We start from the raw sequence: 13,107 nt of genomic DNA on the forward strand, positions 1-13,107 counted from the left end.
TTTCCAAATAAGGACTTGCCTACACAAGGAAATTATCTCAAAAAAGTGTAGGGTATGAATTTAAAGCTCTATAGCTATTCTGCAGTAACTCCCGCTGTGGACAATCTTTTCCAGAAAAAGGGTATTTTCCAGTTTAGCTTAATCCACTTCCAAAATAAAGTAAGCTAAACTGGAAAAGACATTTTTTTTCCAGAAGACGAGTGTTCAAAAGGGGGAGCTGTTCCAGAATAATTATGCCAGTCAGTCTCCCCATGTAGACAAGCCCAAAGAGTAATAGTTTTCCTTGGCAGTAGATTGAAAATTCTTCACCCTGAGCAATACTCTGTTTCCTATATCTGAGTGGAAACCTGTCTGACCCCAGTACACCCAGCACATCAGTTTCACAGACTCCCTATGCCACAATCAATCACGTTCAGCCTCTTCTGTAGATATGCCTGTGGAGGGTGCTAAGAGGTCCCCAGTATGTTCCTGTCCCCATTTATACTGGGATCCATTAAACATTATAAACCTCCCACACTATTAAACTGAGTAAAATGTTATTGTTTTAGTGAAGGCACATAGTATCCCTCCACATGTAACTGTCCCGATACCAATTCAAACTTACTCTTCTTATTGTCCTTTCCTTCTGAAAAAGAAAAAAAAAAAGCCTCATGTTTAAGTACATTCACACACCACTTGTAATAAAACCTGGGAAAATACCATATACAAAATACCATTGCATCTAGTAAAGAGTTCAGACATTCCCAAGTACATAATTAATATTAAGTTCCAAAAATCTTCTTGACCAGCCCAGCTGTGTGAACTGAGGTACTGTAAGACCTTAGGTCTTGGCTTGAATACAAAATGTCATTTGTCTCCTTGTAAATCTATTGAAATGAACTTGCATCCACACACAAAAGTGCTTCAATCCACTGTGTGGAGCACGAGGTAACATCACAAATTGTCCTTCAATCTTCAGGGCTAAGTAGTTACTGTGACTGCATTGTTTCAGTGCTGGTGTGTATGGAGCTACATGCATATTTCAAAAAAACCTTCCACAATGCAATGGAGCGGCATTAGTAACTCAAAAACAATGAGGAGTACTTGTGCACCTTAGAGACTAACAAATTTATTTGGGCAGAAGCTTTCATGGGCTAAAAACCCAGTTCATCACATGCATGGAGTAGAAAATACAGTAGGAAGATATATATACACAGTACACCTCTACCCCGATAAAACGCGACCCGATATAACACAAATTTGGATATAATGCGGTAAAGCAGTGCTCCGGGGGGGTGGGAGGGGCTGCGCACTCTGGTGGATCAAAGCAAGTTTGATATAACGTGGTTTCACCTATAATGCAGTGAGATTTTTGGGCTCCCGAGGACAGCGTTATATTGAGGTAGAGGTGTACATGAAAAGATGGGTGTTGCCTTACCAAGTGGGAGGTCAGTTCCAACGAGATAATTCAATTAAAGTAACTCAGTTTCATAGCTGCTTCAGCTGGTGAACCTCCAACAGTTCACTGGTGTAGAGTCCCCTCTCACCCTCCCTGGCCATCCCCACAAGCCATCCCCATTCCCACAAATATTCCACTACTTCCACTAATGTCCCCTCACCCCACCCTCAAACTTGCAGTGTCACAGGAAAGAATTGGGAATATAAAACTCCTAAATAATGCATCCCCGGAACTGCCCTCCCATTCCTGGCACCTGCAGATCTTGGAGAACAAAGGGAGGAGAAAGGGATAATTGCCTTCTATGATGAGATAACTGGCTCTGTGGTTGAGGGGAAAGCAGTGGATGTGTTATTCCTTGACTTTAGCAAAGCTTTTGATACGGTCTCCCACAGTATTCTTGCCGCCAAGTTAAAGAAGTATGGGCTGGATGAATGGACTGTAAGGTGGATAGAAAGCTGGCTAGATCGTCGGGCTCAATGGGTAGTGTTCAATGGCTCCATGTCTAGTTGGCAGCCGGTTTCAAGCGGAGTGCCCCAAGGGTCGGTCCTGGGGCCGGTTTTGTTTAATATCTTTATTAATGATCTGGAGGATGGTGTGGACTGCACTCTTAGCAAGTTTGCAGATGACACTAAACTAGGAGGCGTGGTAGATACACTAGAGGGTAGGGATCGGATACAGAGGGACCTAGACAAATTAGAGGATTGGGCTGAAAAAAACCTGATGAGGTTCAACAAGGACAAGTGCAGAGTCCTGCACTTAGGACGGAAGAATCCCATGCACTGCTACAGACTAGGGACCGAATGGCTAGGTAGCAGTTCTGCAGAAAAGGACCTAGGGGTCACAGTGGACGAGAAGCTGGATATGAGTCAACAGTGTGCTCTTGTTGCCAAGAAGGCTAACGGCATTTTGGGCTGTATAAGTAGGGGCATTGCCAGCAGATCGAGGAACATGATCGTTCCCCTTTATTCGACATTGGTGAGGCCTCATCTGGAATACTGTGTCCACACACTACAAGAAGGATGTGGAAAAATTGGAAAGAGTCCAGCGGAGGGCAACAAAAATGATTAGGGGTCTGGAGCACATGACTTATGAGGAGAGGCTGAGGGAACTGGGATTGTTTAGTCTCCAGAAGAGAAGAATGAGGGGGGATTTGATAGCAGCCTTCAACTACCTGAAGGGGGGTTCCAAAGAGGATGGAGCTCGGCTGTTCTCAGTGGTGGCAGACAACAGAACAAGGAGCAATGGTCTCAAGTTGCAGTCGGGGAGGTCCAGGTTGGATATCAGGAAAAACTATTTCACTAGGAGGGTGGTGAAACACTGGAATGCATTACCTAGGGAGGTGGGGGAGTCTCCTTCCTTGGAGGTTTTTAAGGCCCGGGTTGACAAAGCCCTGGCTGGGATGATTTAGCTGGGAATTGGTCCTGCTTTGAGCAGGGGGTTGGACTAGATGACCTCTTGAGGTCCCTTCCAACTCTGATATTCTATGATTCTATGATTCTATGTACTTGGCCCTCTCTGGAGATGCAAAGCAGGGGGAACGAAGGATGATATCCTGCTATGTCATGTACTGGTTGTTCTCTATGGATGAATAGTTAGTGCACAGCAAACTTGGATGTAAATCTATAATGCAATAGCCGGCGATGTATTAAGTGTCTGTGTAGACCCCGCTGCCACACACTATCAGTTCCCTAGTGCACATTCAACTACTCCTGCTTCAAAGTAGAGTAGATCAAAGCACATTAGGGAATCGTTAGTGTGTGCCATCAGGGTCCACAAGGACAGCTAATGCACTCTTGATTCATAACCCATCTTGCCATGGACTAACTGTTCATCTAGATAAGTCTTAGGTTGCTCGGCACCTAGGTGGTGGGCACAGCTCTGATGGGGAAGTGAAACACACTGTCTTCTGTACTGTACATCCCATTCTTTTCTCTCAGGCCAAAAGCACCTCAGGGCTCGGACTGTCTCTCTCCACAGGACCAAGGAAACCAAACAAAGCCATAATGATAAAATCATCTGTGAGTGAAAACAGTGTGACATCAAAGCAGACTTACTGTCAACGATCCCGGATATTTCTGAAAAAAAAATCCAAATATTTAGATTTGTACATATTTTTATGTTCACATTTATGCTACAGAATAAAATGACTGTCCTTGGGATATTTTGAGAAGGGGCAAAATAGATGGTGGATGCATATCCGAGTTTCATGTAATCCAACACATTCCTGAAGCATCAGTTAGATGTTTAATTTCAGAGACTGAAATTAGGCTCAGTTGAAAATTCTCTTGAAACTGTTTTTCAGTGGATGATCAGGATTACAACAAAATGTTTTGTTTTCTGTTATTTTGTTTTTTTACAAAAATGTTCTGTTTCACACAGAAAATGTTGAATTTATCATAAAAAAACAAACATCCCAAACCAAAAAGATTTGGTTTTAGGTGAAAATTGATATATTTTGGTGGAAAATTTGAGAGAGTTTTTGTTTGGTTACCTCAGGTTCCTGTTCTCTTATATAAGCCAGTGAGATCATAATGAACAGACTCCCCTCACCAAGAGGTTCATCAGAGGTTCTACAGAGGTGAACTTTTCTGTTGAAAAATGCCCATTTGGAGCCACCTCTACCTGAGACTCAAAAACCAGACTGGGTTTATCGAACATGATGTGGCAAACCCTACACAGTATCAGCTCACAGCCATTACTGAACTAATTTACACTTAGGGTCCATACGGGGCCATGTGCCACTTGGAAATTGCCAGGGCAGAATTGAGCTCTGCCATTCCCTCAATGAGCATAAATGATGATTTAACACATTTTTAGGTTCAAACACATGCTATGAGATAAACCATGTACAGAAGGTTTTGAATGGGCCAAAATATTTCTGAGTGGAGATCCTACTTCACTTTAACTAAGGCATTTTTCTGAATCATCAATGATAAGCCAATTCAAGAGGTACAGAACCATACTGGCCCAACCAAATCTGCTGTGGCAAATGCTACAAAGTATGTCCTAAGTGCCATAACAAATGTCACAGTGGCCTCTCTGGTGACAGGATTCAAAGATGAGCCCTGGGAAGAACAGGCACATGGAGGTGGCATCCTTCTCTGTTGGGCCTTCAGTCCTTGTGAGAGCAATGCCTGAGAGATGCCCTTGCAAAAAGTCTATGTAACTGAGGGCATTGGGGCTTCACTAATACTGAGAACAAAAGAAGATGGCAGCCATCTTGTAACACGGAAGTTTTTTGTGGAGCTAAAGACCATTATGCTTCAGCAAACAGCGTGTGCTGATTAATAAAACTTCATTTAAAAAAAAGTTGAAAAAAAACCCATTAATCATAACTCCCCGCCTCCACCCAGCTCCAAATAAGACAAAACAAAATACACTGGAAAGGTAAAATAGTTTTTCCCTCTGTCACACACCAGTGCATGGGGAGAGGAGGAGGGGGTGAGACTCTGAAACTCGGAGAAATGGGCTTTGCTAACTAGCCGTCCTGTGAGCTAATCTAGGTTCCAGCAAGTATAATGGGAGTTCTAGTGAAAAAGGTAGAAGGAAAAAAATTCTTGCTGTTGAACTAGGATGAAAGTTCTGAAGAAAATATGGTAATATGTCATTCTTAAAATAGTATTCTGAGAACATACCCTCTGTCACTTGGACTCCATCTGAAAGAAAAATCAAGATGGGAACTTTATTTATTATTTCTAAAGGGAGTTTGGGGTAGATTCTCTGCACTGTTCCTTTCCCTTTCCATGGCCCAGACAGTGCAAAGGGAGCAAACAGGGCACAGGGCATGTCAGGGGACAGAAGGAGACCTGATCCATCATGCAAAGTCACAATTATCTACAGCCAATCATTCTGAAATACACATGCATCATTCTGAACCACAGAAGGTTCAACTTATGGTGTTCCTGAGTATGGACTTCTGTGACATTGGAGGCTGGGGAGAATCAGGCTGTATCTGCCCTGTCTACCTGGAGTGAACCACTGGGGTTACGGAGCTGTTTGAGTGCAGTTTAGATGATAATTCTACCCTATCGTAACCAGTGAAAATCCTTTTCCCATTTGCTCTATTGTCACGCTGTGATAAATTCAGTTGATAAAGTAAAACTCCTCTGACATATTTACTAAAATATCCAGCATATGGGCTGCAGGGGGAGCAGAACCATTGTCCCTGTCCCCTGTGGGGCACTGTACACACCAAGGGAGTAGGGACAAAGCAGTGCCTGTATTCCCCTGAACACAAGGCTTGAAAGTCTGCCACGTGAGAGGGAGGGGTCTTTACTCCCTGCCCATTCACACTGTGCACCTGCACCAAGGCCAGGCAGAATCTGCCCCTTCTCCAGAAGCCACACACCTTCCTAATAACCACCAGTGAACTGATCTGGATGGAAAGAAAACCCAGCAGAAAACAAATGGCTGTGTTGAGTAGTGACATCTGAAAGTAATTATATGTGATCACTCCCGGAGCGTTATTCTGTTTGGTGTCAGTGTTCAGAAAGCAATGGAAACTTACCTTCCACTTCTTGGACTTGGACTGAAAGAAAAATCACCAAATCATCTTTGTAGTTTTCTCACAGACATTGGTTTCAACAGAGATGCAATTCCCAGGGTGAAAAACTGCTGCCCATGCATCCCTCAGCCCCCATTGCCGAACCCTCTCATTCTACCCCACCCCTTAATTTATATTCTGATCCAGCTCCCCTCACTGGAAATGCTGCAGAACCTCCCACTATCAAATAGAAGTGTAAAACGCACCTCAGACCAACAGAAACACTGGGTGCCCCCCAGTTTCCTTGCCACAGGGCCATTAAAATCCCACTATCAAATACAGAAAATGGCAACCAGTTTCAGACATGCTGCAGGGTTCCACTATTCCCAGGCTTGCAATGTTACCCAACCAACTTGGGAGCAAAACCTGATCAGATTTTAACCAAATTCTGATAACACTAGCTGATGGCAGGAACAGAATCATATTCAGCAAATTGAGGGCTATTTCTTTCTTTCTTACCAGCAAAATTTTCATTTACTAATCATAGAAAAAATAGCAGTATGCAATCTCTCTCCTATAATGTTAATAAACCCTTCAAATTAACTTCAACTTGTGAAACAATTCACTCATTAATCACTGCACTGTGTGTTTCACTTCTGAGTAACAGACTATGTTGGGAGGTAGCACAGGTGAGATGAGAACCTACATGGTTCATTGCTGTTGATCCTGTACCTTCAATTACATTGAAGCACAGGTGAGTCTGAGGGTAAAGTTTGTCCCTCTTGGTGTAACTGCTCAAACAGAAAATAACACTTCCATTTTGTATGAATTTGCACAATAAAAAACAATATTTTCAATGTGTGCATATGTTTCCAGATTTGGTGGATTGTTTAACAGAACTCTGCAGAAATTAGTAGAAAATCCATCTACTAACCAATACTATATTCCCATTAACCAATGAGTGGGAAAGTCTTAAGTGTAAGGAGGATCAAAAACATTTGGGAGGGTTTCTTCTTGTTGTTGTATAATAATAGTTTTGCTTGTTGAAAAGTCAATGCAATCTTACCTTTCCCCCCTCTTTTTGACCCTAGGCAAACAAACAAAATATAGAGTGTCATTGTGCAACAAAGTCAAGAGGAAATCCGTGTAACAACATTTATATAACATTTATTCCTTTTTTCAGTGTTAAAATGTCAGAATAATATTATTAAGTAGATAAACAAACAAAAAAACCCCTAAGAAACAAGACTGTTTGTTTGTTTGTTTGTTTGTTTGTTTGTTAGCAAAAATTGCTGTCCCTAGAGTGTAGAAAAGCACAAAATGGTAATAGTTATTATAGCAGATTGCAAGGTCCACTTTAGTTAAGGTTTAGACTAGCTTTCTGTTATAGCTTGACTTTCCAAAACCCTACCCAGCTCCTTGCAGTGTTTTGAATTCTGATGTGCCATCTGGGGGACCTGGCTTGGTTAGACATCCAAATTTGGGGTAATTTGACCAATAGGTTTCCATGATATAGCAACATGATACAGAAAAAATAGTTTTCCTAAAGTTCATAGGTTGTATCATCATATTTTTGTCCATTGACAGGGCTATGATTATTGTAGGACAGTTGCAATTGCTTGAGGGTACAGGGAAATTGCTAGCTCTTCGGGGGAAAGCCAAAATAACACTGCTATCAGAAAAAAGTTTAGTCCTCATGTAGGGCAAATACCAAATGCTCATGAGCTAAATGAATTGCACTGAGTACCTAGAAGTTAATAAGGTGATAAGTAAGTCAGCATGGACATGTCAAGAACAAAATCATGTCAATCCAACCTAATAGCATTCTTTGACAGGGTAGCAATTCTTGCGGATATGGAAGAAGTGGTAGATGTGGTATGTAATTACTTTAGTAAGGATTTTGATACTGCCTCACATGACCTTCTCATGAACAAATTAGGAAAATACAAACTAGATGGACCTACTTTATGGTGGATGTGTAACTGGTTTGAAAACCTTCCCAGAGAGCCTTTATCAGTGGTTCACAGTCTAGCTGGAATGACATATTGAGTGGGGTCCCACAGGGATCAGTTCTGGGTCCAGTTCTGTTCAATATCTTCATCAATTATTTAGATGATGGCATAGAGGGTACACTTCTAAAGTTTGCCAATGGTACCAAGCTGGGAGGGGTTGCAAGTGCTTTGGAGGATAGGATGAAAATTCAAAATAATCTGGACAAACCAGAGAAATGGTCTGAAGTAAACAGGATAACATTCAATAAGGGCAAATGCAAAGAACTCAATTTAGGAAGGAACAATCAGCTGCACACATACAACATGGAAAATGACAGTCGAAGGAGGACTACTGCTGAAAGAGATCTGTGGGGTGGTCATAGTGGATCACAAGCTAAATATGTGTCTACAGTGTAACACTGTTGCAAAAACCATCAAACATCATTCTGGGATATATTAGCAGGAGTGTTGTAAACTAGACAGGAGAAGAAATTCTTCCACTCTACTCTGTGATGATTAGGCCTCAACTGGAGTATTGGATCCAGTTTTGGGTGCCCCACTACAGAAAGGATGTGGACAAATTGGAGTGAGTCCAGCGAAGGGCAACAAAAATGATTAGGGGGCTGGGACACATGGCTTACGAGGAGAGGCCGAGGAAATTGGGATTATTTCGTCTGCAGAAGAGAAGAGGGAGGGGGATTTGATAGCAGCCTTCAATTACCTGAAGATGGGTTCCAAAGAGGATGGGGCTAGGCTGTTCTCAATGGTGGCAGATGATGAACAAGGAGCAATGGTCTCAAGTTGCAGTGGGGGAGGTCTAGGTTGGAGATTAGGAAAAACTATTTCACTAGGAGGGTGGTGAAGCACTGGAATGGGTTACCTAAAGAGGTGGTGGAATCTCCATCCTTAGAGGTTTTTAAGGACTGGCTTGACAAAGCCCTGGCTGGGATGATTTTGCTGGGGTTGGTTCTGCTTTGAGAAGGGGCATTGGACTACATGACCTCCTGAGGTCTCGTCCAACCCTAATCTTCTATGATTCTAACTACTAAAAAACTATGTACAGAAAAAAAGATAGCTGGGCTAATACAAATCTGATGAGGTTCAACAAGGACAAGTGCAGAGTCCTGCATTTAGGATGGAAGAATCCAATGCACTGATCCTGGAAATACACCATATCACTTGATGTATGGATGGGAACCGAACTTGCCCAGAAATTTATGTTTTAGTGTATGTGAGGCTGGAGACAACAATGAGAATCATCAGTGTATTGCAAAATTTGCAGCAATTGCGTACCTATTGTATTGTTACCTTAGCAGCTCAAAGGAACTCAAATCAGACCAAGCACCAACATTATGCTATATATCATTCCCCAAGCACTGCTGCCAGGGAACAGAGTTGTTTTATAAAATCTGGGTACAGTTTTTCAGGACTGGAGAAGACCACTAGAGGAGAGCCACTCTAGCTATCCCTTGACTATCAGTGAATCTAACACAACCTTTGAACAGGCTTTTAGGTGGGTGGACTATGCGGTATTATGTGGGAGTTGTGGATTAACCAAATTCCTGATGTCTGATTTGGGTTGCTCAATGACTTATATGTAAGTTTATACAAGGTTCTTTTGACTGTTTTCCATTTTCCCTGCCCCCAAAGACTGCTGAGTGCTTGTGAGTGTGTGTGTGTGGCGGAGGCGGGCGGGGAAGCCTATAAAGGTGACTAGGACAATTTTATTTTAATTTTGAAGAATCAGAAATTTCATTACAGCTGTTGGTGGGGGCTGGAGGCAGTTTTATTTAGCTTAGAAAGGGAAGTCTAAAGAGATTGAACTCAACCCTAGCTATTGCCATTGATACTGGGCAGTAAAGTTGCACTTTATTTTGCAGACATAACTGGTCCCTTAATGCAACATTTAAACACTCTCTAAACTTGCAATCCTCTGTTAGTAGCCTTATTTCAGCCATATATTCAGGAATGGTTTCATTTTTGTTTGGATTCCATTTATTAAAGCAGAAACCAATGACTTTGGGAATAATCAATATAGTAGAATTTCCACAATCAGACTGGGCAAAATTTTGTAGTGAAAACATTTTTGTCTGAAATGTGCAGATTCAGCAACATTGCAACTTTTCAGGAATTCATGTTGGTTTTTCTAAATTGTTTGTCAGAAAAAAAATCTTTAAAAAAGTTCTGAAGAAATCAAAATGTTTCATTATGACACTTTCTAAAGGAAATATTTCAATTTTTCAGTTAAAAACATCTTTTTATTAAAAAAAATCTTTTAATTTTTTTATCCAAAATAAATATAAAAATGGTCAAAATCTAAATGGACCATTTTGCTTTTTTTGAGATAGGACAGATCATTTCTTTTGGGGAGGATCTTTGGAATTGCCAATGTGCCAAAACTCCATTATTAATACAGCTCCACACAGCAGATGTTTTGTCTGTGGGTTTAATGTGAGCTCATAGGCTAGACAGGAGGTTATATATTTAAGACTCCATTAAACTCAGTAAAAACACCAACTTTCTCTCACCACCCATACCATTAGCCATTCTGTTCCCTTCCAGTCTTTCAGTATAGGAGACCAGTCTTCTACTGAATCTGCAAACAATTCCAGTTTCCCTGAATAGCCAGACATTTTTAACACTTTTTTTTCTTGTTCACTGAGCAATTTTCATGCCCAGTGGCTCCAATTTCTGTTTACACCCACTTTCACTAGGCAAATCAAATATGGAATTGCCAAAGCAAGAAGTTCAAAAATCACAAATAAATCCCTCAAAAATAATGGTATTGAAAACAAACAATTAAATCATGTTTTTTGGCCTGTCTTCCAAACTCTTCCTGTCACCACCATTGTGTGGGTGACAATAAGTGTTGCTGACTCTCATATATTTATAGTGAGTAAGGTGATTTTGTCCCCTGGTGCAGGAGCACCAGAAAACCCAGCTGAGATCAGATTTCACACATTGGTGTAAAGTGCTGCCTGATTGTGCAGAGTTTCCAGCTTCTCCCTAAAATCAAAACAACTAGTTCTGTGCTTCCTCCCTGCCCCACATCAATTCATTTTGTGCTTCCCAACCTCACAGCTCTCCCACCCTCTCATCAACTCTGCCCACTCATCACACATCATTTCTGCAATCCCCAGCTTCACTTATTCCCAACTCTCCTGACCCAGCTCTACTCCTCCTCCAGCTGTGCATGGTCTATGTACCCCCAAGCACGAACCCCACTTGGAGTTCTTGGTCACAAGGCACAGACTAAAGGGGTTTACAGAAGTTGTGCTGTTCCAGGCTTGCAGTCAGAATGACATACAGCCAACATAGTTTATATGATGCATAGGCGCTGATTCCCTGGGTGCCCCGGGGCTTGAGCACCCACAAAAAAAATAGTGTGTGTTCAGCAGCCACCAACAGCTCCCCCAATCAGCTCCTTCCCCTTCCCCCAGCGCTGCCTGACTGCCAAGGATCAGCTCTTTAGTGGTGTTCAGGATGCGCTCAAGGGGACGGAGAGGAGCGAGGGCATGACACGCTTGGGGGAGGTAGCAGAATGGGCAGGGGAGAGGGTGGGAAGAGGCGGAGGTGGGGATAGGAGAATGGGTGTAGTGGGGGCAGGGCCTGGGGTGGAGCGGGGGTCGAGCACCCCCAGCAACTTACAAAGACGCCCCCTCTAATACAATATGCATTTAACATAGTTTAGGACACAGAGAGTACTAGAAATTAAAATACGGTATCACTTCCAGGGTGTTATTCTCTGTGAGTGGAACAAATAAAGTCAGCGGGGACTTACCTTTCCAGAATCTTAGTTTATCTGAGAAAGACAAAAGTGAACTTTTCAACACAGGGACTTATATTCATGTGCAAGCTGAGATAATAGCTTGTAGAAATAGAAGAAATATCCAGAGTGAGAAATCATTCAGCCTGAACCCCTCCCAGTCAAGTTCCCTCACCCCTTCCCAATGCTAATTGCCAACCCCTGTCCATAGACCCTGTCCTGAAATAGACCCAGTCACAATCCTCCACAGTGTCAGTGAGGTAGCCATGTTAGTCTGTATCCACAAAAACAATGAGGAGTCTGGTGGCACCTTAAAGGCTAACTTTTATGTGGGCATAAAAACCCACTTCTTCAGATGCATCTTCCACAGTAATGCAGCAACATTTGAGATCTCACTTTGTACATTTCCTTCTCATGTTGCTGCCAGATTGACATCTGTGGAGTTGGAATAATCATTCTTTGATCTTCAAAAAATATGCAGCATTGGCAGCAGCCATGTACCATAGACCATCTAATAACAGTATGGAAAAATCACATGGCACAGCTGCATCCCAAATAACACTGCTTATTACATGTAAACAACCATTCAATGCCTAGCTCCATTCATACTGCTGCCATGAGTAATTTGTGGTTACTTCCAAAGTATAGAACATTATGAGAACCACTAGAGGGCTCACAGAGAATTTAAAGGGACAGTACCCTATTACCATACAGAGTAATATAGGCATATCAAACAAAAAACAAAAAACAAATTTAAATCATATTTTTTGGCCTGGGGACTTACCCTTTAGTCCTGGTCCTTTATCTAAGAAAGACAAAAGTGAAGTTTTCAACAGAGGAACTTATTTTAATGTACAAGTTGAGAAAATAGCTCAGTTTGCCAGGGTTAGAAATAATTCAGCGTGAATCACTACCAGTCAAGTCCCCACATCCCTTTCCAATTCTGACTGTCTGTCCCTACCCATACCCCCCATCCTGAAATAGACAGAATCACAATTTTCCACAGGAAGGCAGCAACCTTTGAGATGTCACTTTGTACCTTTCCTTCTTGCAATGCTGCCAGTTTGACAGTGGGAGACTGTACAACATTGGCAGCAGCCATGTACCTTAGATCTGCCCTGGGGAGACACCTGCTAGGTGTTGGAGAGAAGCACAGATTCCAGGACTCATTCAGCTCTTGATCTGAATTCTGAGGTGCCAAATGAGGTTGTCTCTCCCTCCCTTCATATATATATTTGGAGTCTTTGTGGCAGATGATGGAGCAGTCAGTAGAGAGGTTGAGGTCCAGTAGGAATCTGAAGATCACAGCAGTTCAGGAAGCCCCTTATGCTCATGCAGACAGTGGAATGCCTCACATCTGTAATGCCCCTAGTGGTCCTTTGAAAGGCTCCAGTGACACAGATGCTGAGTCTCTGAATATCAGGGACAG

At 42.2% G+C, this 13,107-nt stretch overlaps 1 protein-coding gene across 1 annotated transcript in view; it reads right to left on the bottom strand.

Moving 5' to 3' along the window:
• Window positions 1–13,107, bottom strand: part of LOC122173337 (E3 ubiquitin-protein ligase TRIM39-like) — an 86,680-nt gene that overhangs the window by 71,051 nt on the left and 2,522 nt on the right. The window contains exons 2-8 of the mRNA XM_065571843.1: window positions 12,463–12,483; window positions 11,694–11,714; window positions 6,988–7,008; window positions 5,946–5,966; window positions 5,074–5,094; window positions 3,493–3,513; window positions 605–625 (exon numbers count right to left, since the gene is read on the bottom strand). Of these exons, the coding sequence (XP_065427915.1) occupies window positions 605–625; window positions 3,493–3,513; window positions 5,074–5,094; window positions 5,946–5,966; window positions 6,988–7,008; window positions 11,694–11,714; window positions 12,463–12,483 (147 nt within the window). The remainder of the gene's footprint in view (window positions 1–604; window positions 626–3,492; window positions 3,514–5,073; window positions 5,095–5,945; window positions 5,967–6,987; window positions 7,009–11,693; window positions 11,715–12,462; window positions 12,484–13,107) is intronic.

Source organism: Chrysemys picta, chromosome 17 (assembly GCF_011386835.1).
Source record: "Chrysemys picta bellii isolate R12L10 chromosome 17, ASM1138683v2, whole genome shotgun sequence".
In the NCBI taxonomy this organism is placed as follows: domain Eukaryota; kingdom Metazoa; phylum Chordata; order Testudines; family Emydidae; genus Chrysemys; species Chrysemys picta.